Here is an 18,275-nt window from a genome sequence, read left to right on the forward strand (position 1 = left end):
CCTGTGGCACCCTTTCCCTGCCTTGATGACCTGCCCATCTCCTCCCCTCCCCTCCCCCGTCCTTTATTCCATGGTCCACTGCCCTCTCCTACTTGATTCCTTCTTCTTCAGCCCTTTGCCTCTTCTACTTATCACTTCTCGGCTTATTACATCTCCCCACCCCCCCCCAACCCACCGACCTTCCCCCTCTCACCTGGACTCGCCTATCACCTGAACTCACCTATCGTCTGCCTGTGTGTGTGCTCCTCCCCTCCCCCCACCTTCTTATTCCGGCTTCTGCCCTCTTCCTTCCCAGTCCTGATGAAGGGTCTCGGCCCGAAACGTCGACTGTTTATTTCCCTCCATAGATGCTGCCTGACCTGCTGAGTCCCTCCAGCACTTTTTGTGTATTGCTCCAGATTGCAGCATCTGCAGAATTTTTTGTGTCTCCTGGAGGACTGTGAACTGTTCACGGGTAACATCCTCCACATCATCCTCCTACCCCATTCTTCACCCTCTTGTGAGGACGATTCTGGGTACAAAACACCCCCACGACTTTTTAATAATTTTGCGATTCTTTTGGGAGAAAGCTGATGAAACATATTTTGTTCTGGGAATCCATACACCTGCTTGAAAAAAATCAGTTTGAGTGAATGAGGATAAACAGCTTTCACTGCATCCTTCTTGGCTTCACCCTGTGAGAGCAGCTTCACCACCAGGCACAGCTCTTTGCCCCTCTGACAGTGAACCCAGGTTTTTGGTGATTAGCAAAAGAGTCTGAGGTCACTTTTGTTTCGACAGCATGCTGGGATCGGGAACATGGTAGCTTCAGAAGGGAATTGGATTAAGATTTGGGGAAAAGTTAACAGAGCGACGGTGAGAGAGGCTGTGGAGAGCAACAGATTGGAAAGCTCGTTCAAAAAAATGGCGCAGGCCCCCGGCCTCCTGCACTGGCTCCGATCGCTTCAGCTGCAGCACTCAAACCTGGAGCATACAATGCTCCTGCTGAAAGAGTTACAGATCCCTTTAAAATCTAACATATAATCTAAAATTATAGATTACATTAAATCTACAGCACATTTGTCCCCATTGGTCCAATTATGTTCCACATGAGATTCTTGTCACCCATCTTTATCCAATTCCACCAAGAAATCCTGATGCAGGGTTTCGACCTGAAACCTCAACAATTCCTTTCTTCCCACAGATGCTGCTCGACCCGCTGAGTTCCCCCAGCAGATTGTGTGTGGCTCCAGATTCCAGCGTCTGCAGTCTCCTGTGTCTCCACCAATAAATCCTCCTGCAATAAATCCTCCACAGTGGCCTTAACCACTGTGCATGGTGATAAGTTCAAAACTGTAACCACTTTCCGGAGGAAGACATATTCTTTGCATTCACTGTTGGATTTACGACTGATGTTGGCAGAGGTTTGTAGACTCAGCCAGCTCCATTATAGGCTCAACCCCTCCCCACCGTCCAGGACACCTTCAAGAGGCGGTGCCTCAAGAAGGCAGCATCCATCACTAAGGACCCTCACCATCCGGGACATGCCCTCTTCACGTTACTACCATCGGGGAGGAAGTACAGGAGCCTGAAGACCCACACTCGATGAGTAAGAAACAGCTTCTTCCCCTCCTCCATCAGATTTCTGAACGGTCCATGAACCCATGAACACTGCCTCGTTATTCCTCCATTTTTGCACTATTTATTTATTTTTGTAATTTATAGCAATTTTATGTCTTTGCACTGTAGTTCTGCCGCAAAACAACACATTTCATGTCATTCAGTGATAGTGAATCTGATTCTGATTCTCTCTGATATTTATTGACAGTTTTGGATGCCCTAGAGTAGAAACATCTCTGTGTCACCATTATAAAGGGAAGAAAAGACTTGCACCCAATTAAAGCCATGCTGTATTAAATAATCTATTTTAGTGATATTGGTCAATAGTAAATTACGATCAACACACCCAGGAGACATCAATCCACTTCAAGTAGTGCTACCTGAGCTGCAGTCACATTGTTTTGAAGACGGTCCTTCCATCCCACAGCACTGTACTGAGGTGTCGGCATGGATTATGGTAGCTGCTTAAGTGCAACTTGAACCATATTCAAGAACACAATAATATAAGGAAGAGGAGGAGGCCATTCAGCTCTTCAAGCCTGCTCTTCCATTCATCAAGTTCCAGGCTGATCTTCCATCTTCCAATAACCCTTCTCAGGGGCCTCCTGCACTGCCCACCTGCTCCGCTGGGCAGTCACTCTCTCCCTCTCTGCCTGCCCAGACTTGGTGACCACTTCCTTAAATGTGATGTCCTCAAAGAGTTTGGCCTGGTGAATGCATCTAAACAAGTCTGGCCACTGCTCCAGCTCCAAACCAGGAGCACAGGCTGTTCAGCAGGAGGCACTTCCTGCACAAGTGACTTTCTAGGATACTGGAAGCATCCTTGGCTCCCACGTCACACAGGAGGCACTTTCGACTTGGCTGAGCTACCCTGTCATACTTTACCCTCACTAATAGCCTATAAACTAAGAAATTGTCGGAAAGCACTCACCACCCGTCTATTGACTTCCACTGGCTTCTCGCTGTCAAATTGAATGCCAGTGCTGAGATTTTACCTGGGGACCCCACTCACTGTCACGCCCTCCCTCGTTCACCAGAGCCTGCACTCTGAAGACCACATCGCTCACAGGAACACCATGCATGAACCACCTGAACGAGACCCTTTCATTGAGAGATGAGAGTGCACGATACCTTTAGAAAATAATACCAGAGTTCCAGACCTCATTGGCACTCAGTCTGCATGAGAAGTGTGCAGGACAGCCATTAAGACAAAGGACTGCAAATGAATGATTTCTCCGTGGTGCCAAACTCAGACCTCAAGCTATAGCAGATTTTTACTCATTGGTTTATCCTAATTTAATTTTGTAGGCCTGGATATTTAAAAGATTATCTCAAAGCTGCTTTGTTGATGGATAACTCTTAAAGAAAAGCACCTGTTAATGTTAATAAGCTGAAATTTGTGCAAATAAAAGGGAATATCGAATTAAAGCTGGGATCTGGCCTCAGGCTTCAATAAGAAACACAAATGCAGCTCACAGACACAGACACAGTCTGTCCTATCCAGTTACAGCAGTGTTTTCATAACAAGAGAACCAATGCAATTAAACGTAACTCTTCAAACAAGCAAGCTGAACTGTTCCATGAGGGTGAAGCTGTGGAACCACTAGCCTGGTTATGATCTGTGGGTTTTATGATTAAATTGTTGGGAATAGATACTCTGGACTGATTTAGTACAGGGATAGAGATAAAGATCTTAAAAGTTGGGGAAAATGGAGGGATACGGGATTTCTGCAGGAAGAAGGGATTAGCTATATCAGCACAACATTGTGGGCCGAAGGGCCTGTTCTGTGCTGTACTGTTCTCTGTTCTATCAGTACAGTATGCAGAGTGCTGCAGTGTTGCCTGGGGAGACAGGGAGAATACAGAGGGAGTGCCGCACTGTCAGAGGGCCAGTACTGAGGGAGTGCTGCACTGTCAGAGGGGCAGTACTGAGGGAGTGCTGCACTGTCAGAGGGGCAGTACTGAGGGAGTGCTGCACTGTCAGAGGGGCAGTACTGAGGGAGTGCTGCACTGTCAGAGGGGCAGTACTGAGGGAGTGCTGCACTGTCAGAGGGGCAGTACTGAGGGAGTGCTGCACTGTCAGGGGGGCAGTACTGAGGGAGTGCTGCACTGTCAGAGGGGCAGTACTGAGGGAGTGCTGCACTGTCAGGGGGGCAGTACTGAGGGAGTGCTGCACTGTCAGAGGGGCAGTACTGAGGGAGTGCTGCACTGTCAGAGGGGCAGTACCGAGGGAGTGCCGCACTGTCAGAGGGGCAGTACCGAGGGAGTGCTGCCCTGTCAGAGGGGCAGTACTGAGGGAGTGCTGCCCTGTCAGAGGGGCAGTGCTGAGGGAGTGCTGCCCTGTCAGAGGGGCAGTACTGAGGGAGTGCTGCCCTGTCAGAGGGGCAGTGCTGAGGGAGTGCTGCACTGTCAGAGGGGCAGTTTGGAGGAGCTGGGTTGTGTGGCAAGAATCGGCTGGAGCAATGGGGAAGGTGCAACAGAAGCTGGGACTGTGGGAGTGGTAGTCCGTCTCGATGGTGGGCAGTAGCCTGGTTGTCAGGGGTGAGGTGTGAGCTGCTCTTGGTGTTGCTGTGTGTGGTGCAGGTGTGGCCCATTCCCGGCTCCTGCACCATGGCTGTCACCTGAGCCACCTTCTGATTCACTGGACATTCAAGGTGCAGTGTATCTGACAGGTTGTGATACACAAGTCCCCAGACAATGGGGGAAAAGCATACCCAATGTTGCCCTTGTCCTATGGCAACCCTTGTGTGTGGCTGCATCAAGCGGTGTGTAGAACTGAAGTACGCAAACACCAGGCGTCACTCCGTGCTGAGGTTCTCCGTCTCCAGTGTTTGGAAGGACGGGCCTGGCTTCGTTGCCACACATTGTTCCAATCATTGGACGTTGCCGCACTACCTGTCCATTGTAAACAAAATTCTGCAGAGAAACACCTTTGCCCACAAGTCCATCAGGCAGGGGTCAGCACAGAACGTCCTTCAGGCCTTGAGAGAGAAGGACACGGTGGATCCAGTGGGATGGCTTCCCAAGCAGACCATCAAAACCAAAACTCACCAACAAGCAGTAAGACCTCACTTGGGTGGCAGCACAAGGGGTCCTCTGCATCAGATCCTTCGTACACAGTCGGACGTCAGCAGTGAGGATGAGATGATCTCCCACCTCTTTGTGAACTGTGCCTTTGCAAAGAAAGTCTGAAAAAGATGCAAGGGTCCTTGTCGAGTTCATCCTGAGAAACTGCATAATAGAGGACTCGTTTATCCATCGGTTGCTCCCAGGAATGCACACCATGTCAGACATCTAGGGCTGCTGGAAGATTATCAACTCAGTGAAAGATGCACTCTGGTCTGCCCAAAACATTGGTCTTCCAATGACTGACACATTCCAGGCTGCAGGAATCTGTGCTGAGGAATACACTGAAGCTCAGTGCAGCCAACACAAAAGCTTTGTGGGGAAGGACTGCCGTCTAAGGTCCTATCGCAACTAGACACTGAAGGACTGGATCCTGAGTCAGGCCCCTCAAACACTCAAAGTGTGTATTGTTCAGAATCAGAATCATTATCACTGACTTATATGTCATGAAATTTGTTGTTTTGCGGCAGCAGTACAGTGGGAAAAACATAAAAATCACTATAAATTACAAAATAAATAAATAATGCAAAAGAAAGGAATAACAATGTAGTGCTTATGGGTTCATGGACTGTTCAGAAATCTGATGGCGGAGGGGAAGAAGCTGTTCCTGAAACATTCAGTGTGGGTCTTCAGGCTCCTGTACCTCCCCCCTGATGGTAGTAATGTGAAGAGGGCATGTCTTGGATGGAGAGGGTCCTTAGTGATGGATGCCGCCTTTTTGAGGCATCGCCTCTTGAAGGTGTCCTCGATGGTGGGGGGGGGGGGGGGTTGTGCCTGTGATGGAGCTGGCTGAGTCTACAACCCTCTGCAGCCTCTTGCGATCCTGTGCATTGGAGCCTCCGTACCAGGCGGTGATGCAACCAGTCAGAATGCTCTCCACCGTACAGCTGTAGAAATTGTAAGAGTCTTTGGTGACATACGAAATCTCCTCAAACTCCTGACATAGTGGAGCTGCTCGTGTACCTCCTTCGTGATTCAATGAGGCCACATGTGTGGCACTGATGCTTTGTACATGCAATGTATTAACTTGATGACACTATGACTGTATAGAAAGCCATGTACTGTTTTGTATTTCCTGTATATATTTTATATGAATAAAGTCTATTTTTGAAATAAAAAAAGATGTCAACGTCCCAAAAATTAATTTAAAAAACTCTAAAGAAAGTTGTATCTTTCCCACCCATAAAATGGATAAGGCCTTTGATTTCAGAATACACTTTCTGCATCTCAACAATCCCTGCAACGCTTTGGAACATTTCTGAACCTTGCCTGAGGTTCTGTATGAATTTACGTTATTATACAGCCTCAGGCCTTATCAAATTAGTCAAAATATTTCAGCTTTGTTATGATTGAGTAGATAATATTCTACATATGAAAATATTTCTCTGTTGTTTGTGTAATTTGGAAGATTGTCCAGTTGGCAACAGTCCAAAGTTATTAAAAAGCTTATGCAGCCCAAAGCAGAAACTTGGAGATGATATTAAGATGCCCCATGGTGCATGGTTTAGGAAAAATGCAGTCTTATTTTATTACCCTCTTATCACATCTACTGCTAACAAATCACACTGGGCTGCAAGCAATTTTTTAATGCAAGAAGTTCAAGCTCTTGTTAATGCACTAATTAGTCATATTTCATATTATTTCATATTCTGCAATAAAAGGAGACTATTCGGCCCACTGATTCTATGCCAGCTCTCAGTGTATTCTTATCAATATCATTCCCCTACTTATGTCACCATGTCACATGTGCCCATTAACACCCTCCCAATTCTCCTACTACCCACCTACACGAGCAGCCAATTCACCTGACAACCAGCACAACACTGAGTCAGCAACTTATGCTCAGAAAGAATTATCCCCAAGAGCAGCAAGTCACCACAGTTTGTTGGATGATTTCAGCCACTTTATTAATCCATGATGAGACTTATTTTTTTATAGAGCTTTACTTGGCTTGGGTCCATCCCAAAACGCTTTAGAGTCACTGAAGTACTCTTGAAGTATGCCAACAGTTGAAATGGACAAAATGTGCACAGGAAGCTCCCAACAAATAGCAGTGTGTAATGGGCAAATAATCTCTTTTAGTCTCCTTGTTCTTCAATATTGTGAACATCGAAGAGGAGCAAACAGGACCTCATTTTAATGTTTGATCTGTAAGACTTAACTTACCCCTGCACTGCTCTCCCTCCACCAAAGTGTTCATCTAAATTTTTGAGATCAAGACTTTCCTCTCCAAGGTAAGGGTGCTACTGACTGAATCACGGCTAACAAGCTGAACCTTTGCAGAATATGCACGCTTTCAAACACACTGATATATTTTCCTAATCCCCCCACTCCCCAAGGAATTTCAGAAACTGTGCTCCGAGAGCTCTCCTTTTAAACTCTGGGTCCCATTCAGTCTTCTGTACCTGCCTGAAAGAAAATATAGTCATACAGCAATGAAACAGGCCGTTCGACCCAGCATGTCCACACCAGTCAGTGGGTACCCGTCCATATTAATCCCATCTTCCAACACTATGCCTGGGTGATTCAAGTGCTTGTGGGGACACTTCCTAAATGCTGTCAGCGAGTCTGCTCCCACCACTCTCTCAGGCAGTGTGTTCCAAGTACTCACCACCGTCTGGATGAAAAAAAATCCCCTTCACATAACCTCTAAATCTCTTAGCCCCTACCCTAAATCTATATGCTATAGTTTCATTCACCTCTGATAAGGGGGAAAGTTTCCTGCAGTCTCTCCCACCTCTGCCTCTCCTAATTGTATACACCTCATCACATCCCCTCCTAACCTGGCGATTAAAGTTGCCAGTTTAAGAGTCTGTGCTGCTGATTGCAGATGTCATGGATGGGACATTGTATTGTGTTTGATGCTCCTCTAAGGCCACATATTGCTGATCCAGTGGGTTAACGGAGCTGGTGTGATGAAGAACCTGACTGGCGGTATTCCACAGCTGGGTGAAAGGGCAAGCACAGTTGAAGGGCAGCCCCCACCGGTGTGGGAGAGCCGAGGACCATTGCCCGTTTAAGAGGCGGTGGCTGCTGCTGGTGGATGAGATGGATGGGTTGCGCTGGGGGTTTGTGTGGTGTTTCCCAGCCCAGTGTGTGAGGCAGGCAGAGCGCAGGAGGGAGGATGGATTTCAGCGTGAAGAAGCTGGCCTCGGACGCGGGCGTTTTCTTCACCAGAGCGGTCCAGGTGAGGACCCGGTTCACTCGGCTCCCTCTCCCCGGCCCGGCCGGAGATGATAGTTCAATATTGTGAGGCCTGCGGAGGATCTGGGGCGGGGGCTCGGAGCCTGCCCCGGAGGGAGGAAGGGACGGTCTCCGAGGCAGAGGCGCGGCTGCCCCGTCCCAGATCCTCGCCCTAAGGCAGAGGCCCAGGCTGATGGGACCCCTGGGGTACAGACCCGGGGGGTGGGGGCGGATCGGATCGGATCGGACCCCGGTCCCCGGACCAAAGGGGGCGGACGGGGTTGGCGGACTGACCACGGCCCCGGGGGGCAGCGGAGATGGGGGCACGGTAGCAGAGCCGCGCCCCCCCCCCCCCCCCCCCCTGAAGGCGCAGATCCTGATCCGGCCCCGGTGTGAAGTTGAACAGCAGCGGATTCGGAGCCGGCCCCTGATGCAGAGACCAGGAGGCGGGGCACCGGGGTCTGACAAGCCGGGGTCCCGACACTCAGAGCCAGTGAGGCGGGCAGAACCTCCCCCCGGGAACGGCCTTGTTACATCTTGTCCACTTTTGAACGAAGCCGTGCTGAAAAGAGCAGGACTCGGGGGAAGTTGCCGAGTGAGACCGCTGGCCGTTGGAGTTGACTGCTGATTAAAACACCAAACTTGTGGTTGGAGGGAATTGAGAGAATAAAGTTGGCAGAATCTGCCTGTGTGGAAGTGTGCAGAGTACGGCTGCTGTTCCGTCTATTTTCATCTGAGGGAAAGTTAATCCTTTATAATTTCATAAACCTAAACCGAGCTGTTCCAGATTGCCTGAGGGTCTCTGGGCTGCTATCAGTTTTGCTCTGATTTCACTTCTCTCCGTGTTTGTCACCTTGCTCTTGTCTCCCCCACCCCCTCGCGGGGTCTTTAGACTTGTTCCCCAGTGGGTACACAGTTAATGTGCTGCGTTAAATTGTCTGTGATTACAAACACGGTGTGTGTGTGGTTGGACGCTGTGCTACTGTGGGGGTGGGGGGAGAGGGCAGTGGTTGGAACGGGTCAGTGAGTGCTGCACACACACTGTATTCGCTGGTATCCCATTCTGTCTGATTCTTTGCTTGTTCTACCTGCGTGTTGAAGTTTCGGAGCCGGGGAGTCCGCCGAGTAATATGAAAGAGGAGATATTGAGATTAAAAACCTAACCAAATAGAAGCCAGTGGACAATTGGAAGGTGGAGGGAAGGCCAGCTGTGGCTGTCCCGTGTCTGAGTCATGAAGGTTGTGGGTGTAATCCCCAACAGAAGCAGAGCAGTGTAGCACACAAGGGCTGCACTGTATTCTTGGAGATACCATGATAAAACTGAAGTCCATCTGTCCTGTTGGGCTGACCGAGTGGTGAGCACCGTTCTGAGTGTTTGGATTGTTGGGAGGATACGGTGTCCATTCACTGATGGAAGGGACAGCTTTGGAAACCGACGGACCCTGCACACCTGGCAACTTAAAGACGAGTTTATGCAATCTCAGCTGCAGTCTCCTGTAATTTTCTACCCTTCTGTCGTTTAAAAATCTTAATTTATTTTCCTCTCTCCCGTCTACCAACCTGACGTGAGGAGTGGCGGTATGCAATCTGATCTCCGGGAGAGCAGAGGGCAGGCGCTTCTGAAACGCGTCTGCACCTCTTAAAGGGGCTGCAGCGCTAGGGATCTCTCGGCCGCACCAACAGCTGGGTAGGGACTTTAATTCACCAGCTTGTTTTTGTATCTGCAGCTCCTGCTCAAGCTAGTGCTACCCACGGCAAAGTGGCGAGAACTCATTCCTGAAGGTCTGAACCTCTGTTCCACGTTACAGGCCGGGAGCTAACCTCCCACATGCGCTCCTCCCAAGCTTTTGTGAACATTAGTAAATCCTGGCATTGTGTTTTAAGTAATAAAAATGTTGGACCAGTGGGGGGGGGGGGGGGAAGTATTATGTAACTTTGCATTTAATTCCAGAAAGGGACTTGCGTTTCAATAGCATCTTTCTCAACCCCGAGATCCCGAACAGCACCCCACAGCCAATGAAGTATTTTGAAATCTGACCACTGTTGCAAGGGGGCAAGTGACGCAGCACAGCAAGCTCCCACAAACTAATGATAATGGTGAGGATACAAGAGACTGCAGATGCTGGAATCTAGAGCAAAAGCAAATTGCTGGAGGAACTCAGCAGGTCGGGCAGCCTCTGTGGAGGCAGTGGGGTGGTCGACGTTTTGGATCAAGAGCCAAAACGTGGACCATCCCTCTGCCTCCACAGATGCTGCCTGACCTGTCGAGTTCCTCCAGCAGTTTAATTTTTTGCAGAAGCTAATTGTGAGATTGGTTTGGGGACAATAGTTGAAGGATGAAAGTGTTCATCTGAGCACTTGAATGTTACACAGAGCTCCTGCTGATTCACTGGAGTACTGTCAAACCGAAACTTGTCATTGAGCCATGTAAGGAGAGATCGGGCAAGTGGCCAAGAGGTGGGCCTTGAGTAGAGGGAAGTGGAGAGATTTGGAGAGGGTTTCCAGTGCTCAGGACCCTGGCAGCTGTAGCCACGGCTGCTGGTGATGCTGCCTTTGTATTCAGTGTATTGGTGCTCGGGTAAAGCTATGTAAAGGCCAGGGCAGAAGGAAGGGAGGTTGCTCAGGAGGTAGTAAGGTTGGAATGAAATTACAGAGCCAGGGAGGGGCCAGATCGTGAGTGGGTAAGAGCCAGGGTGAGAAGTGTAAAGTCAAAGCCTTGTTTAGCAGGTGTCCGTGTAGGTTGGTGACCCCAAGAGTGGCAGGTGAACAGGAGTGGCGGGCAAACTGACTTGGAATAAGGACAGGTGAGTCTGGGCTGACTTCACGGTGCCAGGGGTTGGAACGTGGGAGGCTGGCTGGGCATGTGAAGGAATAGTCAACTCTAGAGGTTAAAAAATGCATGGATGGGGGCTTCTGCAGCAGAGTAGCTGAGTTGGGTCAGGGTCCGGCAGAGGCAGAAGATGGTAGTCGAGTGAAACTCAACTGGTGGGGTGGGAAATTCATCCCAAACTGTGGTCAAGTACAAGCCCGGGCTTCCCCACAGCCTGTTTCGGCCTTGGGCGGTGGCTGGGGAGAGGGATGGAGCTGCCTGCAGGGGAGGGGGCAGATTTAGGGACGGGGACAGAAGATGATGGCTTCACTGTTCCTCCAGCAAAACACTGAGCATCCAATCTGACGATGGAGTAATCCAGGGAGGTGGTGGAGATGAAGCTGGGTGTCAATGGTGCTCAGGTGCAAACTGAGCGTGTGTTTTATGACGATGTTGGCAAGGGAGCAGAAGTCAATTAGAAAAAAGAGAAGGCAGTTGAGACAGGTCTTTCTGAGAGTCCAAAGATAACAGGGCAGTCCCAGGACTGCAAGGAGAGCTCCCCTACGCTTCAAGAGACAACTGTGGCTTCCTTTACATTCACCTGAGGCAGTAGTTAGGACCACTAGGTTAATGACTCCTCAGTGCCGATGGTGCAGTGCTCTGACTGGGACCTCTGCCTGGTATTTAGTGGAACTTGACCCCATGACTGTCTGATTCCTACCCCCCCTTGGGGAAATTGACCATTTTTCCATAGTTTTACCTGAACATCAAGACAATAATAGAGCAACACGCAGTCAATAATACTCTGCAGCTGCAAATGGAGCATTCTACTGCAGATCGCTGTGGTAATAATCGGGCCTTAGTTGTTTCAGTGAATTGTGGGAGAACAGGGCAGTAAAGGCCAGGACCAACCTATGTAGCAAACCTGCGGCTTTGAAGCGATGACATATTCAGCAGGAAACCTCGGACCCTCTGTAATCTGCTTTGAGGTTGTGTTGCTGGGTGTGGGCCCGGGAGACATTTCTCACCTCCCAGGAGTCTTTGCTGACTTCCCTCAGGAGTAGTGAATTATGGAAAAAAGAATTTGTTTTTATTTTCTGGCTGATGAGATGTAATTTGCTCAGGAGCCAGTGGCAGGTGAAGGGTCAGGTTGTGGAGTGACAGGTGAAAAGGGGTAGGAGAAGAGCCGGGGAGGAATCTGAGTGTTGGGGGTGAGGTGAAGTGGTCGGGGGATGTGGGGAGGGCTGTGGTGGGTTTTCAGGAGAGTGAAGTTGAGGAGGAAGAGGTGAGAGGTAGGGTCTGTGGGGCTGAAGGAGGGGTGAAAGAGTGTGTTAAGGAGTGAGGGGAAGGCTGTGTGGGGTTTGAGGATGGGAGTGAGAGGTTGTTGGGGAGGGGTGGGAGGGCATGGCAATGGGCGTCAAGGATCCTGAGCATTTTCATCTGGTTTCCATTCTCTGCCTCGATCCTGCTTTGGTGTCGACATGGGAAATTCCTCTGCCCACACAAACCCTGGGTCTAGCAATGGGTCCTCTCCACTCTGGTCCCAGCTCTTGGCCTCCCACCAATCAAAGGGCCCTGTATGACTGCAGTTCTCTGTACAGGAGCGGCAATGGAAACACGAGGATGGCCAGATCTGAGATCAAGGAGAGTGTTTCTATTCACCAGAAACCTTTGCTTTGGCCCACATCCTACTGATGGTCCCACTTTGCCCCATCCTGCACCATGCCAGGTCATCCAGAACCCGTACCACCCATCCATCAGGGATGGGAGTAGGTTTTCTGTGCCTGAGGTCCCACCGCAAGCCCCTGCCCTGCACTCATTCACCTGCTTACCTGAACTGTTGATGTTCATGAGGCTGTCAACATTGTTACCGTGCCCTGTGAGTTGAACCGTGTTTGAGTGGCATCGTGTTTACCAGAACTCGGTGCCTGCTTTCTGTTTGAACTGTTCCTACTGTTATGTTTAGATTGGCTGTGGTGTCCTGACTGTGGCTTTATCTTTGAATTCTTGCTGTGTAGCATAATAGCTCAGAATGGAAATTGAAATTGACATGTTAAAAAAGCACATGCACTTTGTCTGGTCGCCTGTTTTGTAATTATTTAGAATAAGTGATTGATGCAGAGGTCGATGGTGCCTCAGGGCTGAGCCATCACTACTTTTTTTCTTGAACCAGTAAAATGGTGAAAACGACAGGGAATTGAGCAGGAGCCTCTTCAATTGTTCAGTGAGCGACTGTGTGGTCAGGAATAACTTCCTGTGCATGTTGTGCTGGTATCCCACGTCTCCTTTCTTTGCCTCAGATTTAATGGTGCTGGAGCTGTTTACAATGTAGAACAGAAGAACATTGGACATGGGACTATGAGTGGCCATTTGGCCCTTTGGACCTGCTGCACTACTCGCCCAAATCACAGCTGTCCTACATCGGCACCATTTTCCTGCACACATGATTCCTTTAAAATCCAGAAACCTACCGATCTTTGTTTTGAACAAACACAATGACCAAGCCTCCACAGATCTTTAGAGTAGGACCTTCCAAAGATTCATCATCCTCTGAGTGAAAACATTTCTTCTCGTCTCAATCTCAAATTGACTGCCCCTTGTTTTATAGCTGTGACTGTAAGTTCAAGACTCCTCATTCAGGGGAAACACCTCCCTGTATCCAGCCTATCGACCTCTGTAAGAATTTTGTAAGTTTCAATGAGATCTCTTCTCGTTCTTCTAAACTCCAGAGAATAAGATCCAGTCTCCTCATTCTCTCCTCACACACCAAATCTGCCGGTCTAGTCAATCATCCTTGCATTCCCTCTATGGCTAGTATATTTTTTAAATAATAATTGTACACAATACTCCAGGTGTGGTCTCACCAACACTCTATACAAACGCAGTAAGAAATCTTGTACCTGAATCCTCTTGTAGTAATAGGCAACATACTCATTGCCTTCCTAATCACCTGCTGCACCTGTCTGTCACCTTTGTGTATAAGGACACCTAAGTCCCTTTGAATATCAATCTCCTGCCGTTTTTAAAAAAGCTCTGCTTTTTTGTTTTGTGCACATTATTCCACATTATTTTATATATTTTTCCACATTATATTCCATCTGCCATGTTCCTGCCCCCTTGCCCTGCATGTCCATGTGCTCTTGAAACCTCTCTACATCCTCTTCTCTACTTATAATCCCATCAGTCAAAGTCAAGTTTACTGTCATATGCACAAGTACATGTTACCACAGGTGCAATGAAAAACTTACTTGCTGCAGCATCACAGGCACGTAGCATCAGATAAGCAGCATTCACAAGAAAAACATGAATTAAACATAAATTGTACACAATTTTTACAAGAGAAAAACACAATTAGAACAAAAAAAAACATTTTTGTGCAAAGTGATTAGAATGGTCATAGTGTTGCTAAACTGTAGTGATTAGGGTTTTGCGGTTGGTCAAAGAACTGGTGGTGTGGGACTTCAGACTTCTGTACCTGCTAAATGTAGGAATATAACTTTTGGTCTCCTGGGCCCAGTTATTGATGTAGACGGTGAATAGCTGGGGCCCAAGTACCAATCCCCACGGTACTCCGTCAGTGCAGCCTGCCAGCCTGAGAAAGATCCTTCCATTTCCCCTCTTTGCTTTCTGTCTGTTAACAATCCACATTGGTATATTACCCTCCCAATTCCATGTGCTCAAACCTGGTTGGCCAACCTGCTGTGTGGGACCTGTTCAAAAGTGTCCTGAAAATTTAACTACACCACATCTACTGGTTCCTCCTTACCTGTCCCACGAGTCACATCCTCAAAACTCCAGCAGATTAGTCAAACGTGATTTGCCTTTAATGAATCCGTGCTGACTCTGCTCAATCCTATTATTCTTTTTGAAGTGTTCTGATGTAACATCCTTCATTATAGATTCTAGTATTTTCCCTCACACTGATGTTAGACTAAGAGGTTGGTAGTTCCCTGTTTCCTCTTCCCCCACTCCCTCTCCCATTTCTTAACCAGAGGTGCTCATAAATACATTAGGAAGTAAACTGGGGATTGTCTAGTTGGCTGCATGCCTGCTGTGCATTCAATAGAATCATGGCTGATCTTTTACCTCCTGCAACTTCCCTGCACTAACCTCACATCCTCTGATTCCTTAATTACTAAATTATCTACCAATCTCTTTGAATATACCCAGATTTTTTTAAATTTTATTTTATTTACAGCATGGTGACAGGCCCTTCCGGCCCAATGAGTCCACGCTGCCCATTTTATACCCAATTAACCTACCCGTACGTCTTTGCAACGTGGGAGGAAACTGGAGCACCCGGAGAAAACCCACGCAGACATGGGAGAACGTACAAACTCCTTACAGACAGCGACGGGAATTGAACCCCAGTCGCTGGTGCTGTAATAGCGCCGCGCTAACCACTACGCTACTGTGCCACCCCATTTTTGTTTTGTAAGCACTTAGCATAACTTCTTTGCTTCCAGACTCTGTTCTTCTATAAAATTCTGGTCAGATCCCAGCTGAAGTACTGTGACCAGTTCTGGGTAGCATACACAGGGGCTAGTTGGACGTGAATCATTTCTGGTCCTATTCAGTTACCCAGAATCACTGCAGGATTTGGGGTCTGATGGAGCCTGTTAGAGGCATGAAGGATGACAGCGAACACTGATTGAAGGGTCGATAACCAGAAGATGCTGGCAAAGCAAGGTAGAAGGAAAAATAATATACAACAATCAATTCTAATGTAGAATACATTTTGAAGAGGTGGTGAAAGCAGATTTGAAGGGGAATTGAATAATTATTTGGATGAAAGATTAGTAGGGCTATGGGGACAGAATAAAGGAATAGTCTTTAACAAAGAGTCCAGATGGGCACAATGGGGCAGAATGCTTCTCCTTGGATATTATTATCATTCTCTCTGTGGGAGAAGAATTGGTGAGAATGGCGTTGTGAAAAACAGAACTGACTGTCATTTTGTGCGATTCAGCTGGCGATAAGCTCAGATTTTGTAGACCTTGGCCTGAGTGGAGAAGTGTGTTTTGTACTGAGCTGGAGTCAGGAAAATGCAAAGCCCTACGTTGTCATCGGTATCTGACCGAATGGTACAAGGACAGTTTGCACTCTTTGTGGCTGGCACCTAGTTACTGCAGAGATTATTTTCTCTGTACCAAAATTTGGATTGCACATAACAATTTCAACACCGAAATGTCTTTTTGTCCCAGTTACCCATGGTACTTCTCTTCACTGTTCTTAAATCTATATAGATGTGGAAGTCACAAATGAACTTTGAGTACTAATTCTAACTTTATTCCTAATGGAAATGAGTGCACAGAAATCCAGCTCATTCCAACATCAGATCACTCTTCAGTTCATTTCTTGTGCGTTGACTACTTTTTGGATGGTTTGAGAGATGTGAAATGCTTTGTTTATCAATTTGATGTCTCTCTCTCTCCCCCCTTCCCCCCTCTCTCTCTCCCCCTCCCCCCCCTCTCTCCCCCCTCCCCCCCCTCTCTCCCCCCTCCCCCCCCTCTCTCTCTCTCTCTCTCTCCCCCCCCCTCTCTCTCCCCCCTCTCTCTCTCTCTTTCCCTCCCTTCCCCTCCTCCCCCAGAGTATATATTTTGAGCTGAGTGCATTTAAGGTGGAAGGATTTGACACTTATCATGTTGATGAAGTGATTGGCCTGGTATTTTGTTTTCATGTAAAACTCTCCACATCCACTGCATCAAATAAAAGCTGCTTAAAACGAATCATTCTGCTAATCTTGTTTTGCACAGAACAATATCCTTTGCACAAGGCCTGTCTGGTAGATAAGGGTGAGTCAGCGCATTGATCTAGTTGCCTGGTAACAAGCATTTCAAAGATGGTGGCCATGTTAATGGAACACTAATGAGAGGGGAAGGTGAGGATGGGGAGCACCAGCCTCCTCGCTGCCACTGAGCAAGACCTGTTCTCTTAACCCACTGAACACAAGTGTTTATTCCTGCTGGGGATTTTTTTCAATAAAGTATTGCAGGCCTCTGTTTAGTTAGCACGCTAAAACCTTGGCAGCTGAAGGTCAGCGGACAACAGGAGCATTAGCTGGGAATGTTGTTACTGTACTTTCATGGCTGGTGTTCCCCCACTGTGTAAGGGAAAGTTGGATACATAGAGGGAAAAGACCCACAGATATGGGGAGATGGTGGGAGGAGGCTTGTATGGAGCAATAATAGAGAACACTGGGTCAAATGTCCTGCCTAGCATGCTGAACTCCACATGGTCCCGGGGAGAATGTGCAAACTCCACACAGACAGCACCCGAGATTGGGATTGAACCTGGGTCTCTGGCGCTGAGAGGCAGCGGCTCTAATTGTACTGTGAACAGGTGACTGGTACCAGAGTGACTTCACCGGAGCAATGTGGCCACCTAACCTCAATGTGCCATTGCTCTAACGTTGCTTCTGCCGGGGTGGGAAGAGGTGTGGGGAGGGGAAGTGTGTTGGAGCGATGACGTGCTCTGGCCACGTGGCAACCGTTTCTATTCTCTTCCTGACTCCCCTCACTGTGACCATGGGCCCACCTTCCATGAAGTTTGGCGTGGGTCTCTGTCCCTCAAGTGAGCTTCCCCCATGGTGTCATTCCTTGCACATTAAGCGTACCTGAGGGTGAGGGGCTTGGATCCCACCATTGCCCAGTGTGGAGGGGAGGCTGGGACAAAACGTATGATTTTCATTTAGTGTCTGTTTTTAGTCTGCTTGGTTAAACAGACTCATTTAAAATTTATGGAAGGCAACTGTTAGAATGGAAATTTTTTTAGACCTTGCCAAAGGTTAGCTTGTTCTCTCTGACCACTTTAGTAAATTGCTTCTATCAAACATCTGTAGTTGGCTTCAGGAGATAAGGTTCAGAGATTGATTTCCATTGATGTGATTCTGGTCTCCACTGGTCCACCTACCCTTTTTCAGTAAATACCCAACAGCCTCTTCCACATACTCTAGATCCTGGTGTTTACTGTTGGAGAGATGTTGTTTAACATTACTCCTTGATGTATAGGGAATGCAAGGCACATTTAGTACAAAGGAACCTTTCAAGGACTGAGTGTACCATGTGGTATAATATATTGTTCTACCAAATACTACTGTTTATTAAGAGCAGTAACTCTCAACTAAAGGATGCCCTGTTAGCTTTACCTCTTATTTGTGTATGCAAGAAGCAACTTAAAGGAGGCTGTAGATCTTACAGGGTAGAGGTAGGGATGAAATAAACTTATTTCCTTCCCACATTGTTTTTTTGTTTCATTTAGTTCCAAAACTTCAGTGCTCCTGATACCAATAAAGAACTTTTTCAATTACTGAAATGAGTCATCAATAAATTTTGTTTGGATGTGTGAAATGAAATTGTGCTACAGTGAGATTATTTATGATTTTGCAGAGAAGTGTTAAGTTTGTCAGTGGGGAGCTGTGTGATCTGGGTGTTTGAGTGACTGGGTCTAGCCCTGTACAAGCTCAGGAGAAATGGATCAGGTTAATCTGGTGCTGAGTGTGCTGTAAGGTTCCAGTAAATCACCATTTGCCCAAACCTCTGGCTTTGAGCCCGCAGCT

General features: G+C 47.9%; 1 protein-coding gene across 4 annotated transcripts in view; it reads left to right on the forward strand.

Annotated features, from left to right (window-relative positions):
- The first annotated feature begins 7,766 nt into the window (after positions 1 to 7,766).
- The window catches only part of sh3glb2b (SH3-domain GRB2-like endophilin B2b), an 84,812-nt gene continuing 74,303 nt past the window's right edge, over positions 7,767 to 18,275 (forward strand). The window contains exon 1 of one of the 4 annotated variants that reach the window (XM_052037250.1): positions 7,767 to 7,912. In XM_052037250.1, the coding sequence (XP_051893210.1) occupies positions 7,850 to 7,912 (63 nt within the window). In that variant the 5' untranslated portion in view covers positions 7,767 to 7,849. The remainder of the gene's footprint in view (positions 7,913 to 18,275) is intronic. The other 3 variants (XM_052037248.1, XM_052037247.1, XM_052037249.1) reach the window with 3 other exon arrangements.

This window comes from Pristis pectinata, chromosome 23 (assembly GCF_009764475.1).
Source record: "Pristis pectinata isolate sPriPec2 chromosome 23, sPriPec2.1.pri, whole genome shotgun sequence".
Lineage (NCBI taxonomy): Eukaryota > Metazoa > Chordata > Chondrichthyes > Rhinopristiformes > Pristidae > Pristis > Pristis pectinata.